This window comes from Littorina saxatilis, linkage group LG13, assembly GCF_037325665.1.
Source record: "Littorina saxatilis isolate snail1 linkage group LG13, US_GU_Lsax_2.0, whole genome shotgun sequence".
Lineage (NCBI taxonomy): Eukaryota > Metazoa > Mollusca > Gastropoda > Littorinimorpha > Littorinidae > Littorina > Littorina saxatilis.
In genome coordinates, this window is record NC_090257.1 from 41705095 (window position 1) to 41730155 (window position 25061).

At 41.4% G+C, this 25061-nt stretch overlaps 1 protein-coding gene across 2 annotated transcripts in view; it reads left to right on the forward strand.

The window, feature by feature from the left end:
* LOC138945773 (uncharacterized) overlaps nucleotides 1-25061 on the forward strand; it is a 39993-nt gene that overhangs the window by 8456 nt on the left and 6476 nt on the right. For both annotated transcript variants that reach the window (XM_070317285.1, XM_070317286.1), the window contains exons 4-6: nucleotides 17001-17217; nucleotides 18097-18236; nucleotides 20030-20167. In XM_070317285.1, the coding sequence (XP_070173386.1) occupies nucleotides 17001-17217; nucleotides 18097-18236; nucleotides 20030-20167 (495 nt within the window). The remainder of the gene's footprint in view (nucleotides 1-17000; nucleotides 17218-18096; nucleotides 18237-20029; nucleotides 20168-25061) is intronic.

Below are 25061 nucleotides of genomic sequence, written 5' to 3' on the forward strand. Positions count from 1 at the left end.
GGGGGGGGGGGGAGCTCGTTTTGCTACCGCGGTGGTAGTGCCTTCGCTGAAGACTACAACGATCACGATGATGATGATGATGATGACGGTGACGACGGTGACGACGATGACGTTGCTACGGAAAGACAGACAGACAGACAGACAGACAGACAGACAGACAGACAGACAGAAAATTAACAAAATAAAAACAACAAATTAACAAACAGAAAGACAGACAAAGCACACAATCAAACTATGTATAACTATACCTTTTATTACATTTAATCAAGTTTAGACTAAATGTTTTAACATAGACGGGGAATCAAGACAAGGGTGTGGTTTATGTGTGTGTGTGTTTGTGTGTATCTGTCTGTATGCGTGTGTATGTGTAGAGCGATTCAGAGAAAACTACTGGACCGATCTGTATGAAGCTTCACATGAAAGTTTCTGGGTATGATATCCCCAGATGCTTTTTTCATTTAGTCAAGTTATGACTAAATGTTTTAACATCGAGGGGGGAATCGAGACGAGGGTCGTGGTGTATGTGTGTGTGTGTGTGTGCGTGCGTGCGTGTAGAGCGATTCAGACCAAACTACTGGACCGATCTTTATGAAATTTGACATGAGAGTTCCTGGGTATGATATCCTCAGACGTGTTTTTCATTTTTTGGATAAATGTCTTTGATGACGTCATATCCGGCTTTTCGTGAAAGTTGAGGAGGCACTGTCACGCTCTCATTTTTCAACCAAATTGGTTGAAAGTTTGGTCAAGTAATCTCCGACGAAGCCCGGACTTCGGTATTGCATTTCAGCTTGGTGGCTTAAAAATTAATTAATGACTTTGGTCATTAAAACTCTGAAAATTGTGAGAAAATTTTTTTTATAAAACGATCCAAATTTACGTTCATCTTATTCTCCATCATTTGCTGATTCCAAAAACATATAAATATGTTATATTCGGATTAAAAACAAGCTCTGAAAATTCAATATATAAAAATTATTATCAAAATTAAATTTTCCAAATCAATTTAAAAACACTTTCATCTTATTTCTTGTCGGTTCCTGATTCCAAAAACATATAGATATGATATGTTTGGATTAAAAACACGCTCAGAAAGTTAAAACGAAGAGAGGTACAGAAAAGCGTGCTATCCTTCCCAGCGCAACTACTACCCCGCTCTTCTTGTCAATTTCACTGTCTATGCCGTGAGCGGTGGACTGACGATGCTACGAGTATACGGTCTTGCTGCGTTGCATTGCGTTCAGTTTCATTCTGTGAGTTCGACAGCAACTTGACTAAATGTTGTATTTTCGCCTTACGCGACTTGTTCATTTTTGGGGAATAAAATTAATGTCTTTTATGTCGTCATATCCGGCTTTTTGTGAAAGCTATAGTTATGTTATGTTTGGATTAAAAACTAGTTCAAGAAATTAAAAAGAATAAAGAAAAGCGCTCTTTCCTGTTAAGCGCAAGCGCTTTCGCGCTATACTGGCTTGTCGCGTTCTGCACGCTTTTTCGTGAAAGAGTTTATAAGTATACTAGCAGTGAAACCCGGCTTCGCCCGGCTTTTTCTGATCTCCCCTATCTCAGAAACCAGTAGAATCTTATTTCAATGAGGATAAGAATAGATGAAAGTGTGAGGTAATAAGATGAAAAGGCTGGGAGACAGAGTGAAAGCTTTACCATCAGCACACTCGTCTTGTTGAAAAATAACTGACTTGAGTTATCTCCCTTCCTTAGGCTAGATACTTGAGAAGCAGCTCTAACATCGACTCTTTGTATTCTGTAAAGACTGATCAGGCAGGCCTGCACTAGAAGAGTTATCTCCCTTCAATGCATAACGAAGTAATAGTTACGTCCCTTTACTTCTGGAAATTTCCTGAACTGTCCGGTTGATTTTTCTTCTTCATAATTTCTTCTCCTCATATGAGCGACAGAGGGTCTGTAATATCACTGGCATTATGAGCGACAGAGGGTCTGTAATATCACTGGCATTATGAGCGACAGAGGGTCTGTAATATCACTGGCATTATGAGCGACAGAGGGTCTGTAATATCACTGGCATTATGAGCGACAGAGGGTCTGTAATATCACTGGCATTATGAGCGACAGAGGGTCTGTAATATCACTGGCATTATGAGCGACAGAGGGTCTGTAATATCACTGGCATTATGAGCGACAGAGGGTCTGTAATATCACTGGCATTATGAGCGACAGAGGGTCTGTAATATCACTGGCATTATGAGCGACAGAGGGTCTGTAATATCACTGGCATTATGAGCGACAGAGGGTCTGTAATATCACTGGCATTATGAGCGACAGAGGGTCTGTAATATCACTGGCATTATGAGCGACAGAGGGTCTGTAATATCACTGGCATTATGAGCGACAGAGGGTCTGTAATATCACTGGCATTATGAGCGACAGAGGGTCTGTAATATCACTGGCATTATGAGCGACAGAGGGTCTGTAATATCACTGGCATTATGAGCGACAGAGGGTCTGTAATATCACTGGCATTATGAGCGACAGAGGGTCTGTAATATCACTGGCATTATGAGCGACAGAGGGTCTGTAATATCACTGGCATTATGAGCGATAGAGGGTCTGTAATATCACTGGCATTATGAGCGACAGAGGGTCTGTAATATCACTGGCATTATGAGCGACAGAGGGTCTGTAATATCACTGGCATTATGAGCGACAGAGGGTCTGTAATATCACTGGCATTATGAGCGATAGAGGGTCTGTAATATCACTGGCATTATGAGCGACAGAGGGTCTGTAATATCACTGGCATTATGTGCTTGCTGCATGTGAACACCAGGCCCAGAACTGGCCTTGCACTATATAATTATGCAGTATTCAATAAGCGTGAGGTTCATGATCTGAAAAAGGAAACAATGAATCAAGAAACTAAAACCGATGTGCACATCTGCGGATCCCAGGAAGAGTCCATGCACACTATCTTGTTCCTGCCGCTTGCCATCTCTGAGGTATGGCGACCACACACACACACACACACACACACACACACACACACACACACACACACACACACACACACACACACACACACACACACACACACACACACACACACACACACACACACACACACACCTACATCTTGTTTGATACATAGAGATTACACAACGTCATCGAGTGAGGGACCGAAAAATATTGAAACTCGAGGATGATTTTTTTGTGGTATCAACCGAGACCGTAGGTCGAGGTTGATACCACACAAAAAAATCATCCGAGAGTTTCAATATTTTTTGGTCCCTCACAAGATGACGTTTGTGTAATTTGTGTATACAATGATAAATTGATTGTATACAATGATCAATCTCTATACCTTCCTGTCACTGGAAGCAGCAACACTTGAAAGCATAAGTTCCCTTGACAAACGTCATTTATGATTGGCGTCATCTATGAATGACGTCACTGTCTAGACAAGACAAGTGCCGGTATCGGCAAACCTTGTCGCGGCAAAGGGCTATGACCCGTGCCTTGATACCATTGAGATCATAGGAGATGCACAGCAGTGCCGATACCAGGTTTCTTTAGCTTCACTTTAAAATGATATCAGAACGATAGTTATTCACTTGAAAGTGAACACAGGAGAGTTGTATACATAGTAGCATTCAGGGCCCGGCTTCGCCCATGGCGGCCTCAAAAACATTGTAAGGCGTGTGCTGCCCACTGACAGTGTCACAATATATATTCAATTCCTACTTACATGGTTTTTATGGAATAAGTTACCTCCCTTTCTTGAGAAAATTCCAGATAATTGACCAGCAGGTTCAACTGATCATGCTACACCCTTATATGACTAAGTGCCAAAAGGTGCTCACAGAACAGAAGACGACTTTGTTTTACAATAAAAATGTTTCTAAAAACGTGTGTCTGCTGAAAATTGGTGTGTGTGTGGATGAATGTGCGAAGAGATAGTGGACATAATTTCGTGTGTCTGACTTGAACGGTTTTGAAGTTATCTTTGTTTAAAGTCAAAAATAACGCCAAAACCGGCCATCTGAAAAAGGACATCGTGATACCTCGTGTTTTGAATATGCCACAGAAAAATAACAAGAAGCACAAATGAATTGCATTTAGTTTGATTGAATGCCTGAAACATCGCTTTACAGACGAGACCAAACGTCAAATCTAAATCTCGAGAGAATTTTTTTTTTTCGATAACCGAATTTTAAGGTGTCGCACGCAAGATGATTCGTCATCACGGCATACATTTTTCAATCGCAGATATTTACTAAATTTCTTTTTCAAAAACTCTGGAATTGATGTCGACACGTCAAGCGATAACGGTGTATCAAACTGCTGTCTTTCAAGTAATCCAGCAAAGACTGCAGAACTTTTGAACAGCATTTTTGAAAACGATTTGAAAATTTCGTCATATCTTGCGTGCGACAAAATGTTCGGTAATTAACGGTTATTTTCTTTTAAAAACAAAATTTACATGTACAAATATCTACTTCATTTACGGAACCACGTGACACATTCTGTGTTCAAAATTTGTGAAGAAATCACGAACCACGATTGCGCTATCAAGTGTTGAAATTATGTCGTCAACATCTTTTCAGATCTTGCGTGCGACACCTTCTTGCGTTCAACATAAAATGTCACTACCTTATCGAGTTTAATGGGTAAAACTAACTATTTGTTGTCTTAGTTTAATCTTCTTAATTAAAAGCGTAATAAAACCGAACTTCTAAGATGAATTTTAATTGAGATTAGCGAAAGAGCGGGCACGCAAGTCGACCTTAAAGTAAAAGAATGATAACACGAGCGTTTGTCGTGTTGTCTTGCGTGCAACACATTGTCCAAAAAGGAAAATGTATATTTTTCTCAGACGTTTTTTAAGTTGAAACCTTGAAACTTCACACACATTTGGGGTTTAATCGCCCCCATGCATGGTAAAAGTCTTGTTGACCCTTGTCAGATTTCAAGGTCACGGCTGGGTCACATGTGGTTCAGAAAACGGATGAAACATATTTTTTCAGAGATTTTTGAAGCTAGAACCTTCAAACTTCAAACAACGCTTTTGCTTAATGATTGTTCAACATGGAGAATTCAAGGTTGATCCTTGAGAAATGTGAAGGTCATAGCAGGGTCTCGTGTGGGTAAAAATGAGATTGTTCGGACACTGCATGTAGCATGGAACGACAAAACATAAGTCATGTCATATTTCAGATATCAGTACATTTACAAATGGACAACACCAGCAAACATGAACCAAGTCTGGTCGACCTTAGTCAAATGTCAAGGTCAAAGTGGCGTTATGGTTTGGGTAACAAAAAAAGGAAATTGTATTGAACTTCAATTTATATAAAACCAAAGTCTGGTTGATCTGTTTTAAGATTTAAGGTCAAATCTGTTATTTAAGGTCAAATCAAATAGAAATTTGTTGATGCTTAAATCTTTGAAACTTCCAACAGGTTTGAGGTTTGACAACTTCTGGACTTTGAAATCTGGTATGGTTGATCCTGGTAATATTAATTGGTCAAAACATCAAGATCAACAATTATAAAATAAACACTTTCACCAATGTCAAGTGAGCAATAGCAGCAAACGTGAGTCTTATAAAGATTATCACTTTTTGTGTGACCTCAACTTGACCCCTCTGAATGCTCTCAATCATGGAAATTGACCACACTTTGATTATAACCAAACAACATCAAAACTTTGGAATGTGTGAAGTTTCAAAGGTGTTGCTTAAAAGGCGTTCGTGAAAATGACAATTGTATGTGTCTGACTTCAATGCGACCCCGCTGCGACATTGACGTTTAATTTTATCAACCAGACTTTCATCATGTGTGAATGACTTCAAACACTATAAAACTAGTTGAAGAAATTGACAATTTTTCAAAGTTTAAGCCAGATGGCACTGCTGTGACCTTGAAATTTGACAAACATTAACCAGGCGGTCACCTTTTTTAGAAAATATCCTTAAAGGATCTTTAACCTTACTGTGACCTTGGAATTTGATGAGGTTTAATTTAACTTGCGTAGTGTGCCAAGTTTCAAGGCCCTAGCTTCAAAAACATATGAGAAAACCTCATTGAAAAATGTATATGTTTGACCTCAACGCGACCCTGCTGTGACCTTGACTTTTTCAACCAGACTTTAATCGTGTGTGAACATTATACACTAGAACTGTGTGTATTTTCAAAGCTCGTGCTATAAACGCGCTGAATAAATTGAAAATATTCCACATTTGGTCCAGATGTGACCCCGCTGTGACCTTGAACTTTGACAAAGATTAACCAGCAGGTCACTTTTAATGAGGTTTTATAAAAATGCTGAAAGTATGTGAAGTATGTAAAGTCTAACTGATCTAGTATTAAAACATGTAAGACGTGACAACGACAATTCTCCAGTTTGCAAAGGAAATTTAACCTCGCTGTGACCTTGAAATTCAATGTTGTTTAATGTGATGTGCACCATACCTGGAGGTCATTATACTTTGGTTGTGTGCCAAGTTTCAAAGCCCTAGCTTTAAAAACGTGCGAGATAACCTTAATGCTATGACTCAGTGCCGTTTTGAATGATATAACGAACAAAATTATCGTTATTTGTAAAATCATTTGGGTAAATTTATCTTTTCTTTTCGTAATTGGGTTCCAGCATCTGTTGTCTTAACAAAAATCACAATATCACTCGTGTTTGTCAACTTTTATTTTTTAGCCCCTTTGTCCGCTTTTCGTGCGCACCTTTTGGCACTTAGTCATATGCGGTGTGTTGGTATGACTAAGTTACCTCCTGTCCATAGATAACAAAGCAAGAGTGACCTCCCTTAGCTTCTAGACATTTCTGGAACTGTCCAGTTAATTTTCTTTCTTCATTTCTTCCCCTTCTAGGAACTCAGAACTCAGAACTCAGAACTCAGAAAGTTTATTGTTTAGGCCAACTGACCCGTTACAACCGGTACATATATTACTAGATGAATACCCGCTTCGCCGGGTAGCCGGCTTCGCCGGGAAGAAGTAGAGCCGAATACCCGGCTGCGCCGGGGAAGCCGGCGCACGAAGGAAGGGAGATAAACGCGCAAAACACTGGAGAAGACAAGGAAGAGTTGTAGACAGTGACCTTCTAAAAATAGTAACGGGAATATGGATTGAGCGTTGTGGACAGTGACCTTCTAAAAATAGTAACGGGAATATGGATTGACGCCACACGAAGGAAAGGAGATAAACGCAAAACACTGGAGAAGATAAGGAAGAGTTACTGGGAATGGATCTGGGAAGATGAACAGAAAAACCAAAATCGGTTCAGCGCTGCGCGCTGAGAGCACGTGTTGAAAATTCTCATCGACCAGGTTGTGTCCGGGGTCTACCTGAATATGCCCACCAAATTTGAAGCAGATCCATCGAGAACTTTGGCCGTGCATCGCGAACACACACACACACACACACACACACACACAGACACACACACACACACACACACACACACACACACACACACACACACACACACATAAACATATATATGTATATAAACATATATATATATACTAGATGAATACCCGCTTCGCCGGGTAGCCGGCTTCGCCGGGAAGAAGTACTTAGAGCCGAACGCCGGCTTCGCCGGGTCCGAACAATGGACCCGCCAAGCTTAGGTCCCTCCCAGATTCGTGGAATGGGAACAGCACGAAAATGATTCAGTGGCCATAATGCCATTCCTGACCATATCGAGTCCCATCCTTGTCGACGAATGTAACCGTGTTAATCACCTTTGGAGGCGAACTCCACTCAAACAGGATTGAACAATTTAGAGCTTATCTCTAAGCCCTTTTGAACTGTTATGGCTTCTCAAAGGAAGGCCAGTACATACAAATACACAAAAGTCGCCAGACCACATCACAAACAGAACTGAACAATCCACAGGTGTTGCCCACATAGAGACACACACACACACACACACACACACACACACACACACACACACACACACACACACACACACACACACACACACACACACACACACACACAAACACAGAGAAGCCGTATATATATAGAGAGAGATAGATGACAGTGTATTTTTCGCGTGACTATAAATTGATTCGACCTTTGCACTTTTACAGTGAGGATAATTTACGGGTCCAATTTACGTTCTGGACACTGCGGTGACCTTAGATACAAGATACAAGATACAAGATATTTATTCACCAATTTTGCAAAAGGATTTCATCTTGGCACGGCACGGTAAAAATAAAATAAAAACCAACCAGACACATATGCAGACACACATCACCATGCATGCATACATACGTACATTACACTGTCATGCACACACAGACACAACTCACACACACACACACACACACACACACACACACACACACACACACACACACACACACACACACACACACACACACACACACACACACACACACACACACAATTATTTACATACTCACACATAATCAGCCACATATCTACATCACAAATTCACATCGTCGCCTTGTAAAGGTAAAAACCATATCAGTTTAAAAGGGGTGCCAGTAATATCAATGCAACATTAGTGAATACTAGAACAATACCTAAAAATTATAATCCATTTAAAAGTAAGTAGTACACGTAATTATTATCATTAGGTCAGATCATCACATAAAGATTGCGATGTTCCTCAGTTAAGTGATGAGGAGAAGGCAAAGTGTGAAGGAAATGTAACGGTTGAAGAGGCATCATCGGCACTTAAATTGATGAAAAATGGTTCCTCACCAGGCATGGACGGCCTTACCACAGAATTTATTAAGTTTTTTTGGTCAAAGTTAAGAATTCTTATTGTTGATTCATTTAACAAATCATTTGAGAATGGAAGTCTGTCCTTCACCCAAGCATCGGCGGTTATTACCCTGATCCACAAAGGGAAAGACTTATCAAAACACAGTTTATCAAACTGGAGACCAATTTCTTTGACAAATACAGACTATAAGATTTTAGCTAAATGTTTAGCAAATAGGCTAAGCCCAGTTATTCAAAACATAGTACACGAAGATCAAGTTGGTTTTATTAAAGGTAGAAACGTCTCTCATACGCTGAGAACAATAGATGATGTTATTGAACACTTTAGATTACAAGAAAAACCTGGTTTGGTACTTGCTTTAGATTTCAAAAAAGCATTTGACAGTATATCGAAAGAGTTTATGTTATATGCCTTTAAGAGATACGGATTTGGAACAGATTTTTTACGTTGGGTAGAAGTATTGTTCAGTAGCACAAGAAGCTGCATTGGATACAACGGTTGGCTCTCAAGTGATTTTGAAGTCAGCTGTGGGGTGCGACAAGGTTGTCCTTTCTCACCACTGGCTTTTGTTATTGGAATTGAGCTGCTTGCAACCCGATTTCGAAAAGGTTTTGAAGTAAAAGGTTTGGAAATTGAAACTGACGATTCAGAAGAAGTGCATATGTTTAAAAAGATTTTGAAGGCACTTCTGTATGCCGATGATGTTACCATGTTTCTGCGTGATAAAGATGACATTAAAGTTGTTTTGGGGATATTAGACGAGTTTACAATTATATCCGGTTTGAAGATAAATAGAGTAAAATCAGAAGCAATGTGGATTGGATCAAAACGGAATAGCAACGAGGGAGGATACGGATTAAGATGGGTTAAACAAATGAAGATTCTGGGAATATATTTTTGCAATACATCCAGTGCCTCCCTCGTGGATGAAAACTGGACACAACGAATTAAGAGTATTAAGCAGGTGATTTTAAACTGGGAAAAACGGAATCTTGGCATATTTGGTAAAATGTGCGTAATAAAAAGTTTTTTGATTTCTCAGCTCGTTTATGTTATGCAGGCAATATGCATCCCTGAACCTGTGTTGAAAGAAATTAATACGTTATTGTTTCGTTTTCTTTGGAGGAAAATTAATTGTAACAAGAAAGCGTTTGAGAAAGTGAAGAGAAGTGTTATGTGCAGTGGAATAGGAACAGGAGGAATCCAAATGATTGATATGCAAATATTGCAAGAATCTATTCTGTGCGGCTGGCTTGCTCAGCTCTCGAATATGAATAACAATAGTACATGGACTTGGATTCCTAGATTATATTTCCGTAATTTTGGAACAGATTTATCATGTTTTAATTCAATTATTGGTCCTAAAAAGTTTAAAGGGTTAGATAGTCTTCAGTCCTCCTTCTGGAGCAAAGTACTGCGAGTCTGGTTGGAACATAATACACTGCACTCTTCGTCATCTCTGAAGATGGCATGCATATGGAATAATGTCGATATAAAATATCACAATAATGTAATTTATTTTGACAACTGGGCAAAAAAAGGAATAACACATGTCAATGACCTCTTAGAAAACAATTCCATTTTGTCATTTCAAAATGTACAGAACCTAATTGGTACTTCACCAGAACTCTATTTACAGTACATTGTTGTTCACTCGGCGTTGTCTCGTTATTTAAAGAACAATACGGATTATGTATATGCTGTCACTGAAGAATTCTCGAAATTGTATTTTAATGATAAAGTGATGTTAAAAGCTAGAGATTTTCGAAATTTTATGACAGATATGAAATATAGTCCACCCTGCTGTGTTCGATTTTGGCTGAACAAACTTGGTATTAGTATTGAAGAAAAAGTTTGGCTTAATGCAAAAGAAACAACAACAGAAACCAGACTAAAAGAATTACAGTGGAAGATATTACACAATATATACCCAACCAATATTCTCCTCTTAAAAATGGGACTCGCAAATAATGATAAATGTCCATACTGTATTGAACAAGTTGATTACATTGAACATTTCTTTTTCTATTGCAGTAAAATTCACCATTTGTGGAAGCATGTTGAAACATTGTTCTACAATCGATATAACATAGCAATTATTCTACAAGCAACAGATGTGCTGATTTATGTGCGAGATAAGAATGGTTTGACACATGAAATGTTTAAGTATCTTACCCATTTAATCTTGATTGGAAAAATGTGTATAAGTAAATTTAGATATGGGACACCCCTTGAAATATTATTTATTTTTCAAAGGGACTTAACCCTCAGGGGCCTGGTATAAGTTGAGTGTTAAAAAAGATTTGGTGTACTGGAAACTGAGCTGAACATTAGGAATAAATTTATGTTATGATTATTTTTATTTATTTATTTATTTGAACATATTAGTTTACTGATAAGGTTTATTGATTTAAAAATTGTACACATTTGAAAAGAAAAGACCTATGAAGAAGGTTTGCTCCAAGCCACACACAAAAAAAAAACAAAAAAAAAAATATATATATAATAAAAAGGCAAAAAATAATTGTAGTAGCAAACCTGCATGCAACTGAGGTTACAAAAAAAAAAAAAGAGAAAAAAAAAAAAAAAAAAAAAAAAAAAAAGATCATCACATAAAATTATATAATCATAATCTAGCCAGTTAGACAGTTTAAACAGTATTAACAGACTAACCCAGATCTACTCAAGCACCTGCACCTAGAGTCGCATTGCACAAAACTACTACCATCACAGAACTACGCAAGCACCTAAAAAATAAGGACCATTCCACATTGCACATACTTCCACTATCACAAGTTATGAGAAACAGTAATGGAATGCAGTGAAAGGACTAAGTAACAAAAGAACCCCCCCCCCCCCAATCCTATAACTACAGTATAATTATTACAACGTCTTCACTACAGGAGTTGTCAGTACAGCATGGGGGATGAAGCTAGAGCGAAAGCGACTAGTTCTGGCTTTCAAAGCTCTGTAGCGCCTACCAGATGGAAGAGGCTCGAAGAAGTAGGGTGGGAGGGGTCGCGAACAATCTTTCCTGCTTTTCGACCTGAGCGCAACTCAAAAATAGAGGCAACGGAAGGGAAGTCACAGCCCGCGACCTTGGAGGCTGTCCGCACAATGCTCTCCAGTAGCTGTTTCTCTTTCTCAGTGGTGCTGCCATACCAGACCGTGATAGAGAAACACAGGGTGGTCTCAACGACTGCGCGATAGAACTGCGCCATGATTTGCTGTGACATACGGAACTTGCGCAACTGTCTCAGGAAGTGCAGCCGCTGCTGGCACTTCTTAATGATGGACGTGGTGTTCCCGTCCCATTTCAGGTCTTCAGAGATCAGTGTGCCGAGAAATTTGAATGAAAAGACCTGTTCCACAGCTTCCTTATTTATTTCAAGGGGCAAGATGGGGTCTTTCTTTCGTCGAGGGTCGATAACGACTTCTTTTGTTTTAAGAACGTTTAGCTCGAGATCATTTTCAGAGCACCACTCAACCACTCTTTGAACCTCCCCCCGGTATGCGTCCTCATTGGAGTCAGAAATCAGGCCTTCAATGGTGGTGTCGTCTGAGAATTTGATTATGTGTGTGGATGGGTGAGCGGAGGTGCAGTCGTTGGTGAAAAGGGTGAAGAGTAGAGGGGACAGAACACAACCCTGCGGGGCACCAGTGTTCAGAGTGAGTGAGGCAGAGAGTGAGTTGTTGAGTCGGACGACCTGAGGACGGTCAAGCAAGAAATCTAGAAGCCAGTGGCAGAGAGAGAGAGGGACATCGAGACCAATCAGTTTGTGGAAGAGCTTGTGAGGGATGATCGTGTTGAATGCGGAGGAATAATCAATGAACAACATTCTAGCGTAGGTGCGAGGGTTCTCAAGGTGCTGCAAGACAAAATGAAGACCCATGGCGACGGCAGCATCGACCTTCTAAAAATAGTAACAGAACGCCGGGAATATCCGAAGATGCCCCCTCATACTATAGTGCACCATACGAAGGAAGGGAGGTAAACGCTGAAAACATGGAGAAGATAAGGAAGAGTTTCTGAGAATGGTGAAATGAACAGAAAAACCAAAATCGGTTCAGCGCTGCGCGCTGAGAGCACGTGTTGAAATATCTCATCGATGATATTGTGTCCGGGGTGTAGCTGAATACGGTGTCCAAATTTGAAAAAGATCCACCGAGAACTTTGGCTTTGGTGTGTCGGTATGGGGGCCCGGGTAGCTGAGGTGGAACCAAAATCGGTTCAGCGCTGCGCGCTGAGAGCACGTGTTGAAATATCGACCAGGTTGTGTCCTGTCCCGGGTCTACCTGAATATGCCCACCAAATTTGAAGCAGATCCATCGAGAACTTTGGCCGTGCATCGCGCACAACCACAAAAACATACACACACACACAGACAGACAGACAGACAGACACTAGTCGTATATATATATATATACACGAGGAATACCCGGCTTCGCCGGGGGAATCGCGAGACAGAGTAGCGGTTCGCCGGCTTAGAGCACGTGTTGAACATTTTCATCCACCAGTTTGTGCCCGGGGTCCACCTGAATATGCCCACCAAATTTGATGCAGAATATTTACAATATCACAAACAGAACACTACAATCCACAGGTGTTGCTATAAATAGCTCACAACTTCTAAGGCGAACAACTCTGCAGAGTCTGCTGTGAAGGGCGACGGTAGTCTCCCTGTCACACCCGCCCCCGTTTGAATGAACTTTGTCCCCAAAGTTGCGAACCATGGACCCGCCAAGCGTAGGTCCCTCCCAGATTCGTGGAATGGGAACAGCACGAAAATGATTCAGTGGCCATAATGCCATTCCTGAACATATTATGTCGAGTCCCATCCCTGTCGACGACGCCGCATGTAACCGAGTGCCGAAACACCACAATCACCTTTGGAGGCGAAGTCCTCTCAAACAGAATTGAGAAATTTAGAGTTTATCTCTAAGCCCTTCAAAAATTGTTATGGCTTCTCAAAGGAAGGCCAGAACATACATACACGTTAAAATTAATATTAAAAGTCCTACGGTTTTGAGCCATTAAGGACTTGAGTGTTTGTCCGCTTTCAGAAAGAGGAAAGAAAGAAACAAAAAATAAGGAGAGGAGGGCAGGGGGTGGGGTTGAGTTGATAATGCTCTGTGGAATTTGTTAAAATGAAAAGTAGTTAAGATGTTTCTTGGTAAGAATTATAAGTCTGTATTCTATATCTTGAATAACGGGTTTGTAAAATGATTATTTTATTTTATTCAAATCGAGTTAAAAAGTGGAACCTTTCAGGATCACCAATAAAACCAAATAGATGAGCAAGTAAGAGGAACACGAACAATAAATCTCAAAACTTTTTACAAATAAAAGGATTAAGATGTAAGCCACGAAGGCCGTGGTAATAAAAACAATATGTACAGTTTGGCGACTAGTGGGCCTAGGGTGAGGATATGTTGTCTAGAGGGTAGTCGCTAGAATCAGGAGGGATGGCGGGAGCCACTCGACCTCAAACTGAAACACGCTGATGTGATAATCTGGGCTTAGAGTTATACCCACAGCCCCATGTCCGAGTCCCTGACCAGTCGGCACAGCAGCAAGCTGTGTGACCAGCCTAGAGAACTGCTACTGCGCAAATAATCCTGGGGACTCAGACCATGGAGCTGCATATGGTCATATAAGGTTTTAAAGGTAATTCTATTTGTAGCGCATGGAGCGAAAATGTGTTGAAATGAATAGGGTTCTCCACAATGGAAGGACTTGTTAAAGATATGGAAGCGGCAGCCGCCGGCACATACATACACACCAATGCCGCCAGACCACATCACAAACAGAACTCTACAATCCACAGGTGTTACCCACACACACACACACACAAACACACACACACACACACACACACACACACACACACACACACACACAAACACACACACACACACACAGAAGCCGTATAAATTATATATATGTATATCTATATCTATATATATATACGACTAGTGTCTGTCTGTCTGTCTGCGATGCACGGCCAAAGTTCTCGGTGGATCTTTTTCAAATTTGGACACCGTATTCAGCTACACCCCGGACACAACCTCATCGATGAGATATTTCAACACGTGCTCTCAGCGCGCAGCGCTGTGCGCGCTGAACCGATTTTTTTTTTCGGGATCCACTACCAGGAACTCTTCCTTATCTTCTCCAGTGTTTTCAGCCGCGATTATCTCCCTTCCTCCGTGTGGCGTCAATCCATATTCCCGTTACTACGTTACTATTTTTAGAAGGTCACTGCACGTTACTATTTTTAGAAGGTCTCCAGTGTTTTGCGCGTTTATCTCCTTTTCCTTCGTGCGCCGGCGAAGCCGGCGTACACCCGGCAAAGCCGGGTCCCAGGCGCAGCCTGGTATTCGGCTCTACTTCTTCCCGGCGAAGCGGGTAATCATCTAGTCTATAAATATATAGAGATAGATGACAGTGTATTTTTCGCGTGGCTATAAATTGATTCGACCTTTTCACTTTTACAGTGAGGACAACTTACGGGTGCAAGGAAAGCGTTGTGGACAGTGCAGTGACCTTCTAAAAATAGTAACGGGAATATCTGAAGCTGCTTGTTATACCGTAGCGCACCACACGAAGGAAGGGAGATAAACGCTCAAATCACTGGAGAAGATAAGGAAAAGTTACTGGGAATGGATCTACAGAAAAACCAAAATCGGTTCAGCGCTGCGCGCTGAGAGCACGTGTTGAAAATTCTCATCGACCAGGTTGTGTCCGGGGTTTACCTGAATATGCCCACCAAATTTGAAGCAGATCCATCGAGAACTTTGGCCGTGCATCGCGAACACACACACACACACACACACACACACACACACACACACACACACATACACACACACACACACACAGAGAGACAGACACAAGCCGAAAATATATATAGATAGAAACATGACAGCCTCTCTCTCTCTCTCTCTCTCTCTCTCTCTCGCTCTCTCTCTCTCTCTCTCTCTCTCTCTCTCTCTCTCTCACTCTCTCTCTCCCTCTCTCTCTCTCTCTCTCTCTCTCTCACACACATACACACATACGCTCTGACTTTCACTCCTTCTCTCAAAAACACACACTCACACACACACACACACACACACACACACACACACACACACACACACACACGCACAATACATACATGTATGGGTATGTACAGGGAAGGGCTGGTGCCTCATCAAATACATCCTCAACTACAACATACATCAAAGGACATAGTTGTTTAAAAACCAGCAGCTACGCAATGCACTCAACCACATCAACAAAACAGAGAGACATGAAGCAAAATAAATCATTCTGTTACACCTTAGGAAGTAAATCACGGCGTTTGTTAACATAATAAATAAATCTGCCTAAATCATGGAGACCCTTCTTGTTTTGCATTATCAACTGAAAGGAAACCAAACAAGGATATGATGTGTATTTAAAGGGTAAGTATTGACAGCGAAGATCGTCACGGTTCAATGCATCACAGTGAAATAAAATGTGCATTTCATCCTCAGGTGCTTTTTTGCAGAATGGGCGAAACAAGTCCTGTAGGGTATGTGGGGAGTATCTCAATTTATGTGAGCGTAATTCGGACACACACACACACACACACACACACACACACACACACACACACACACACACACACACACACACACACACACACACACACATACAGACACACACACAAACACACACACACACACACACGCACAATACATACATGTATGGGTATGTTCAGGGAATGGCTGGTGCCTCATCAAATACATCCTCAACTACAACATACATCAAAGGACATAGTTGTTTAAAAACCAGCAGCTACGCAATGCACTCAACCACATCAACAAAACAGAGAGCCATACAGAGTCTCTAATATGCCTGGCGTAGTGTGCTTGCTACAGGTGAACAGTAGGCACTGAACTGGCCTTGCACTATATAGGCTGTATTCAATAAAGGGGAGGTCCATAATCTGAGAAAGGAAACAATGAATCAAGAAACTAAAACCCAGGTGCACATCTGCGGCTCCTAAGCAGTGTGCATGCATGCTATCTTTCTCGTGCCTCTTGCCATCTCTGAGGTATGGCGACTACAGGCACACACACACTTACATCTTGTTGTATATATATAGTAGATTGTCTTGGTGGAAAAATAATGCAGTGCGTTAATTTCATTCTGTGAGTTCGACTGGTTGACTAAATGTAGTTATTTCGCTTCACTCGACTTGTTTGGCGTGTTGCAGGCCGTGACAGCCCACTGAGCTTCGCGACGCACGAGCAGAGCGTGCAGCACGTGCGAGAGGGGTCAAACAAGACGCTGCACTGTGCCGCCAACAAACCCGCGTGTCCCAATTCCTTTCGAGAGTACAAAATTTTGTGGATGTGGAGGAACGCGTCAAAATCTGCGACGTATACCTGGGTGAAGAACGACACCTTGCCACGCACGAAGGTCACTTGCAAGTAAGATTGGAGTTTTCACCAGGATAATTGTCCGTTTAACTCCGACAGGGCTCCCCAAAGTGCGCGTCCCTGCGTCCTATACGCACTAGAAGCCGAAATCACGTACTAGAAATTCAAACGCACTAAATTTCCGCTATCGTGCGTGTGACGATTTTACCAATTTGTCTAGTGTATAAACGTTTGGTTGAGATACACACAATCTCTTTCTGTGCTGACACTGTACTCTCTTGCCCAAAGAATACACAACAGCGTTAATTTAGTTTGAACAATTTCGTTTATAAGTGGCTAACTATATATTGTTCAAAATTCACAACATCCTCTATTTACTACAGGTTAATTAATAAATAGATGCCCACAATGGGAGAACACAAGTCATTCTTCTTCAAAAGTTTCTGGTGAAAAACACAGTATCTAGAACATATGATGACGATGAGATATAGTGTTAGACGCTTAGCTTGAGGTCGAAGAAATAATGAAGACAGGATGACGAATAGCAAATGTTGGGACGACGACGATCCAGTGACGACAGGTCGACGTAGACAACAGGTACAGCAGGTTACACCAAGTGTGTATATATGTGTATGTGTGTGTGTGTGTGTGTGTGTGTGCGTGTGTGTGTGAACGAGAGATACAGTGTGTCTTGTTCTCACACACACACACACACACATGCTTGCTTCGAGGATCCTAAGGGACGTAAGTGCTCTAAATAAAAAGACGGAATACAGTATGCAGCAAGAGTAAGTAAGAGTTGCGCGGAACCATTCTCCCGGGACTAGATAGAATAACAAGCATTGAAATGAACAAGCGACTTTAATCCACAATTACAAAAAGAACGATTTTTTTGTTTGTATTTATTTGGTCGGTTTATTTATGTTACAGCACTGGAGAGTTCTACGGACTGACCTGCACTCTCCACATTGCGCGTGTCGAGAGGGTCCACTTCGAGGGCAACTTTCTCTGCCGCTTCGCTGGCAACACGTTTTACCCCCTTAATCAGACAATACAGCTCGTACCTGTTGGTAGGTCACCAGTCAGAGAAGCCTTGTCTACCCCCTTAATCAGACAATACAGCTCGTACCTGTTGGTAGGTCACCAGTCAGAGAAGCCTTGTCTACCCCCTTAATCAGACAATACAGCTCGTACCTGTTGGTAGGTCACCAGTTAGAGAAGCCTTGTCTACCCCCTTAATCAGACAATACAGCTCGTACCTGTTGGTAGGTCACCAGTTAGAGAAGCCTTGTCTACCCCCTTAATCAGACAATACAGCTCGTACCTGTTGGTAGGTCACCAGTTAGAGAAGCCTTGTCTACCCCCTTAATCAGACAATACAGCTCGTACCTGTTGGTAGGTCACCAGTTAGAGAAGCCTTGTCTACCCCCTTAATCAGACAATACAGCTCGTACCTGTTGGTAGGTCACCAGTCAGAGAAGCCTTGTCTACCCCCTTAATCAGACAATACAGCTCGTACCTGTTGGTAGGTCACCAGTCAGAGAAGCCTTGTCTACCCCCTTAATCAGACAATACAGCTCGTACCTGTTGGTAGGTCACCAGTTAGAGAAGCCTTGTCTACCCCCTTAATCAGACAATACAGCTCGTACCTGTTGGTAGGTCACCAGTTAGAGAAGCCTTGTCTACCCCCTTAATCAGACAATACAGCTCGTACCTGTTGGTAGGTCACCAGTCAAAGAAGCCTTGTCTACCCCCTTAATCAGACAATACAGCTCGTACCTGTTGGTAGGTCACCAGTCAGAGAAGCCTTGTCTACCCCCTTAATCAGACAATACAGCTCGTACCTGTTGGTAGGTCACCAGTCAGAGAAGCCTTGTCTACCCCCTTAATCAGACAATACAGCTCGTACCTGTTGGTAGGTCACCAGTCAGAGAAGCCTTGTCTACCCCCTTAATCAGACAATACAGCTCGTACCTGTTGGTAGGTCACCAGTTAGAGAAGCCTTGTCTACCCCCTTAATCAGACAATACAGCTCGTACCTGTTGGTAGGTCACCAGTCAGAGAAGCCTTGTCTACCCCCTTAATCAGACAATACAGCTCGTACCTGTTGGTAGGTCACCAGTTAGAGAAGCCTTGTCTACCCCCTTAATCAGACAATACAGCTCGTACCTGTTGGTAGGTCACCAGTTAGAGAAGCCTTGTCTACCCCCTTAATCAGACAATACAGCTCGTACCTGTTGGTAGGTCACCAGTCAGAGAAGCCTTGTCTACCCCCTTAATCAGACAATACAGCTCGTACCTGTTGGTAGGTCACCAGTTAGAGAAGCCTTGTCTACCCCCTTAATCAGACAATACAGCTCGTACCTGTTGGTAGGTCACCAGTTAGAGAAGCCTTGTCTACCCCCTTAATCAGACAATACAGCTCGTACCTGTTGGTAGGTCACCAGTCAGAGAAGCCTTGTCTACCCCCTTAATCAGACAATACAGCTCGTACCTGTTGGTAGGTCACCAGTCAGAGAAGCCTTGTCTACCCCCTTAATCAGACAATACAGCTCGTACCTGTTGGTAGGTCACCAGTTAGAGAAGCCTTGTCTCTCTTTTCTTCTTGTTCTGCTCCTTCGTTTGTGGACTGAAACTCCCACGTACACTCGTGTTTTTTGTACGAGCGGGTTGTTACGTGTACGTGTGTTTTTACCCCGTCATTTAGGAAGTTAATCGCACGTGGGAGTTTCAACCCATGAACGCAGAACAAAAAAAATAGCTACGAGTATGTTCAGCAACACCAGATTATTTCTCGCTTTCGTCTCTGTGAAATTTCTCCATGTTCTGACATATTTATCTTCTGTCAATTCTATGCTTGCAGAGGAGAAGTTAGTGACGTGGCTACTTCCCGTCATTCTATCATTGGTAGCGGTCGCTGTGGTCACTGTGGTGGTCATCGCCGTCTGGTGGCGCTGCGGACACCGCCTGGTGTTCTGGTGTCGGACTCTTCCGGACAGAGGTCAGTAATTCATGGTACAGTTTTGATCATCAGTAATTCATTGTACAGTTTATATCATCAGTATTTCATGGTACAGTTTTTATTATCAGTAATTCATGGTACAGTTTTGATTATCAGTAATTCATGGTACAGTTATTATCATCGGTTATTCATTGTACAGTTTTCATCATCAGTAATTCATTGTACAGTTTTCATCATCAGTATTTCATGATACAGTTTTTATCATCGGTAATTTATGGTACAGTTTTTATCATCAATATTTCATGGTACAGTTTTTATCATCGGTAATTCTGGATACAGTTTTTATCATCAGTAATTCATGGTACAGTTTTTATCATCAGTAATTCATGGTACAGTTTTTATCATCAGTAATTCATGGTACAGTTTTTATCATCAGTAATTCATGGTACAGTTTTTATCATCAGTAATTCATGGTACAGTTTAATCGTGAAACTTTAGTCTTGACATGTTTGGCGGGACTTGACTTGACTCGATCCGACTCAGTGTGACAGCTCAAGTTTCCAGATGCAGTTTAAATGACAAAAAGTTCTCATTTCACACGGCATAACTCACTAACGAACAAAGAACACACGAATGCATATTATGTACACACGGATAGACAGAAGTGACCTCGTAATGGACACACTCACGTGAGCCAAAAGGAGAGGACATAAAACTCCTTCAAAATTTGCCTAATTTTGCAGTTTCTTTAATTTGGACTCGGATTTAGAAACGTAATATTACTGTGCTCCTTTTAACTTCGTGAATGCGAACAAAATTAGTTTAATTGTTTTTAATTAGGATGTTGTTACACGACACTTGAGATTGCCACAAGTTCTCAAACGTCGTATAGTTGTGTTCTTTTATTCTACGTCGCCCGTCTTCGCAGCAGCATAAAACAACTCGTCAAATTGAGTTCGAGGATTTATTCAGCATTCAATACATACAACTGCACAACGTAGCAGAACTCAAATAGAAGCTTTTTTATATTTAGTCAAGTTTTGACTAAATATTTTAACATAGAGGGGGAATCGAAACGAGGGTCGTGGTGTATGTGCGTGTGTGTGTGTGTGTCTGTGTGTGTGTGTAGAGCGATTCAGACTAAACTACTGGACCGATCTTTATGAAATTTGACATGAGAGTTCCTGGGTATGAAATCCCCGAACGTTTTTTTAATTTTTTTGATAAATGTCTTTGATGACGTCATATCCGGCTTTTCGTGAAAGTTGAGGCGGCACTGTCACGCCCTCATTTTTCAACCAAATTGGTTGAAATTTTGGTCAAGTAATCTTCGACGAAGCCCGGGGTTCGGTATTGCATTTCAGCTTGGTGGCTTAAAAATTAATTAATGACTTTGGTCATTAAAAATCGGAAAATTGTAAAAAAAAATAAAAATTTATAAAACGATCCAAATTTACGTTTATCTTATTCTCCATCATTTGCTGATTCCAAAAACATATAAATATGTTATATTTGGATTAAAAACAAGCTCTGAAAATTAAATATATAAAAATTATTATCAAAATTAAATTGTCCAAATCAATTTAAAAACACTTTCATCTTATTCCTTGTCGGTTCCTGATTCCAAAAACATATAGATATGATATGTTTGGATTAAAAACACGCTCAGAAAGTTAAAACAAAGAGAGGTACAGAAAAGCGTGCTCTCCTTCTTAGCGCAACTACTACCCCGCTCTTCTTGTCAATTTCACTGCCTTTGCCATGAGCGGTGGACTGACGATGCTACGAGTATACGGTCTTGCTGAAAAATGGCAGCTACTTGACTAAATATTGTATTTTCGCCTTACGCGACTTGTTTAACATTCAAATCGCGCTGGCATATATAGTAAATACTCAATCTCGAGAATATTCCAGACCGAACACGATACAACTACATTATACGAGCCGTGCATGGACTAAACTAGCGACATTCTCTCTGACGTACATCAAAAGCGCCGACACACTTAATCCGAACGAACGCCACGAACTCACGACTAAAACAGCATGGTAAACAACTTGTTTTGACAGGACTAGAAAGTTCACCTGCATTCTCGTCCAAGCATAAATATTGTGTTTACAAAATATAATATCGGTACTTTCCCACAAAATACAAATAAGTCAACTACATGCAACACACAAAACTGAACCAAAGCTCAGCAACGGTAGCGTTTCCTAACAGTATGTGCTAAAATGAAGACAACTATGGAACAAAAACCGTGCTCTAACTTTCTACTTTTTGAAAGAAAAGGATTTCATACATTTGTGGTGAGTGAGAGAAATCTGTATTGACATTGTGTGACTGTGTCAATAGAATTATAATTTCTAGCGCCTGTATTGCGTCGTAGGCTGTTATCATAGGTATGACGTCGGTATGACGTAGGTTTCAGGGTTTCGTCATTTCACAGACAGGGGTGTCAGCTTGTGTCTATCGGTTACGTCTGCGTGTTCGGTTTGAATGAAAACACACAGACTATGCATTTGTTTGAATATTCCTGAATGGGGAATGCTTAGTTTTGTTCTTAATAAGTTAAATTAGTTTAGATCGTATTGATAAAAGAATGTTTGGGGTGGCGACGCATAATCAAGCAGCGTCATATAGGACCCTCTCCCCCCTTCCCCTTTTCCCGACTAAAATGAGTAAAAGTTGTAATGAACTCGGCCAAGGTTGAAACAAACGCGCACTTGTGGCCTGGACTGGCAGAGAAAGAACATGTCAAGCCTTGCCGGCCTTGGGATGAATTATGCATAAATTTGTGATGCATTTGTGAAGTGAAAAAGTGTGTGTTGGTGTGTACCAATTGGAGTGATGGAGTGTGTGTTGGCTGGATGTCCTGGAACCGAATGCTGTTGGGAACCAGGGAGTGTTTCGTGTCCAGAGATGATGTAGACCAGCCGAGCGGACTCTTGGTGGGATAGCGTGTATAGCGTGTATGTTTTAGCATAGCGTGTTTATCATAGCGTGTATGTTTATCATAGCGTGTATGTTTTACTACAGTGTTTATGATAGCGCGTATGTATAGCATAGCATGTTTTACTACCGTGTGTGTATAGCATAGCGTGTTTTACTACCGTGTATGTATAGCATAGCGTGTTTTACTACCGTGTTTTATCATAGCGTGTTTACTACCGTGTTTACACCAGTGACTTTATAGTGTTGTGGCAACAGAACTTTTTCGAAGTAGAGATTTGCCTCACCCCACTTCTGACACCACATTTTGGAGTATGTGTTTCCACCTTTTTCAGACTAAGTGTTGAAAATGTTTATTGAAAAGTAGCATTAGTCTGACGAACCTATTTTTAACTTTTATTTTAAATGCTTGGTGATTGCGTGCGTGAGTGTTATGCAATAAAGAGGACAGAGAACATCATTCAATGTATTCTACCAACTTTTTATTGTTTGTGTACTCTCTCCCTCTCGCTTTTTTGTAATTGCAACACCCGCATGCGCTCCACCACATTTTGGCGTCGCCGACAGGATAGATAAGTGGACACATATTTTGAGAATAGAAAGTAGTACAGTAGTAGTAGTTTAGGTATACACGCTATCCCACCCGTCACCAACCTGGAACCACCCGTCACCAACCTGGAACCACCCGTCACCAACCTGGAACCACCCGGTGATGGACGGACTTTGGAGGAGAGACTCCAGCTCGACTATCGACCAACCCCAGGGAGTGGACGACTTTAACACCGTCAATTTCCGAGGATCTGTGGTGACTGTGTTTGTTTCTGCACGTGCCAGTAATGTGAAAGGACATTTAGTGGAACGTATCGACGGCCAATGGTGAGTGGAATTTTTAAATATCTTCCACAGAGGAACAGTGGCTGATGCGGAACAGGCGTCCTGATACCGTGTGCGTTCTGTATATCTTGTGCTTTATCATGTCTTGCTACTGACCCGGTAGTGACATTTTGTTGAATTCGTGGACTTGTGGGTCTAGTGAGCATTACTGCATATTTGCCTCATTTGTGTGCTGTGTTTATGTTCAAGCATTTTGTATACATTTGAGCAGAATAGTGTCACTTGTGTGATAATGTTGTTTTATTGTTCACCATGAGCGACGGTGAGATGGAAGATGCAGTGGGGGGTAGTCCCATGAGCAACCCCACAGTGTCTTCTCACCGGGATCGCCCTGAGCGACGGTGAGATGGAAGATGCAGTGGGGGGTAGTCCCATGAGCACCCCACAGTGTCTTCTCACCGGGATCGCCCTGAAACGTTAACCATGCGAAGTCTGGGGCTTCGGTAATGCGTTGCTAGTTAATTTGTTTTAAGCAAACATGGTGAGCAACATTTAATTGTTGAAATACCAAATATCAAAAATATCAAACATATTGTGAAGGAGAGGGAGAGTGAAGGAGAGAAGGATGGGGAAGGATATATCTACATATTATTAAATTTTATATACTAACTTGTACAAGGAACCCCGCACAGTGCATTCGCGTGCAGTTGACGTACTTCCTCGGTTCCTTCGGATCATGGAAACATTATTGGATTCTTAGGGAGTGGGTTCAAGTAAAGTTGGGGAGCAGCTGTTCTGTGTTGCCTATTGTTTAGTGCAGGTTAGGCATGTAAATATGTTCTAAGGTTACTTTGTTGTGAAAAAATTGGCGTCCTTGACAGTACGTTGTTCTCTGTCCTCGGGATCATTTTCTTTTATTATTCAATGAGAATCCCCCCCCCCCCCCCACCTCCTGATCTGTATCATCAACATGTCGAAGTCTTTGTTGGCATTGTTAAGGTAATCGTTTCGGTACAGTCAATGCATCTTTAAATAGTGGTTGACATGTAGGTTCGAAATGTGTTAATAGTTTCGGTACAGTCAATGCATCTTTAAATAGTGGTTGACATGTAGGTTCGAAATGTGTTAATAGTTTCGGTACAGTCAATGCAT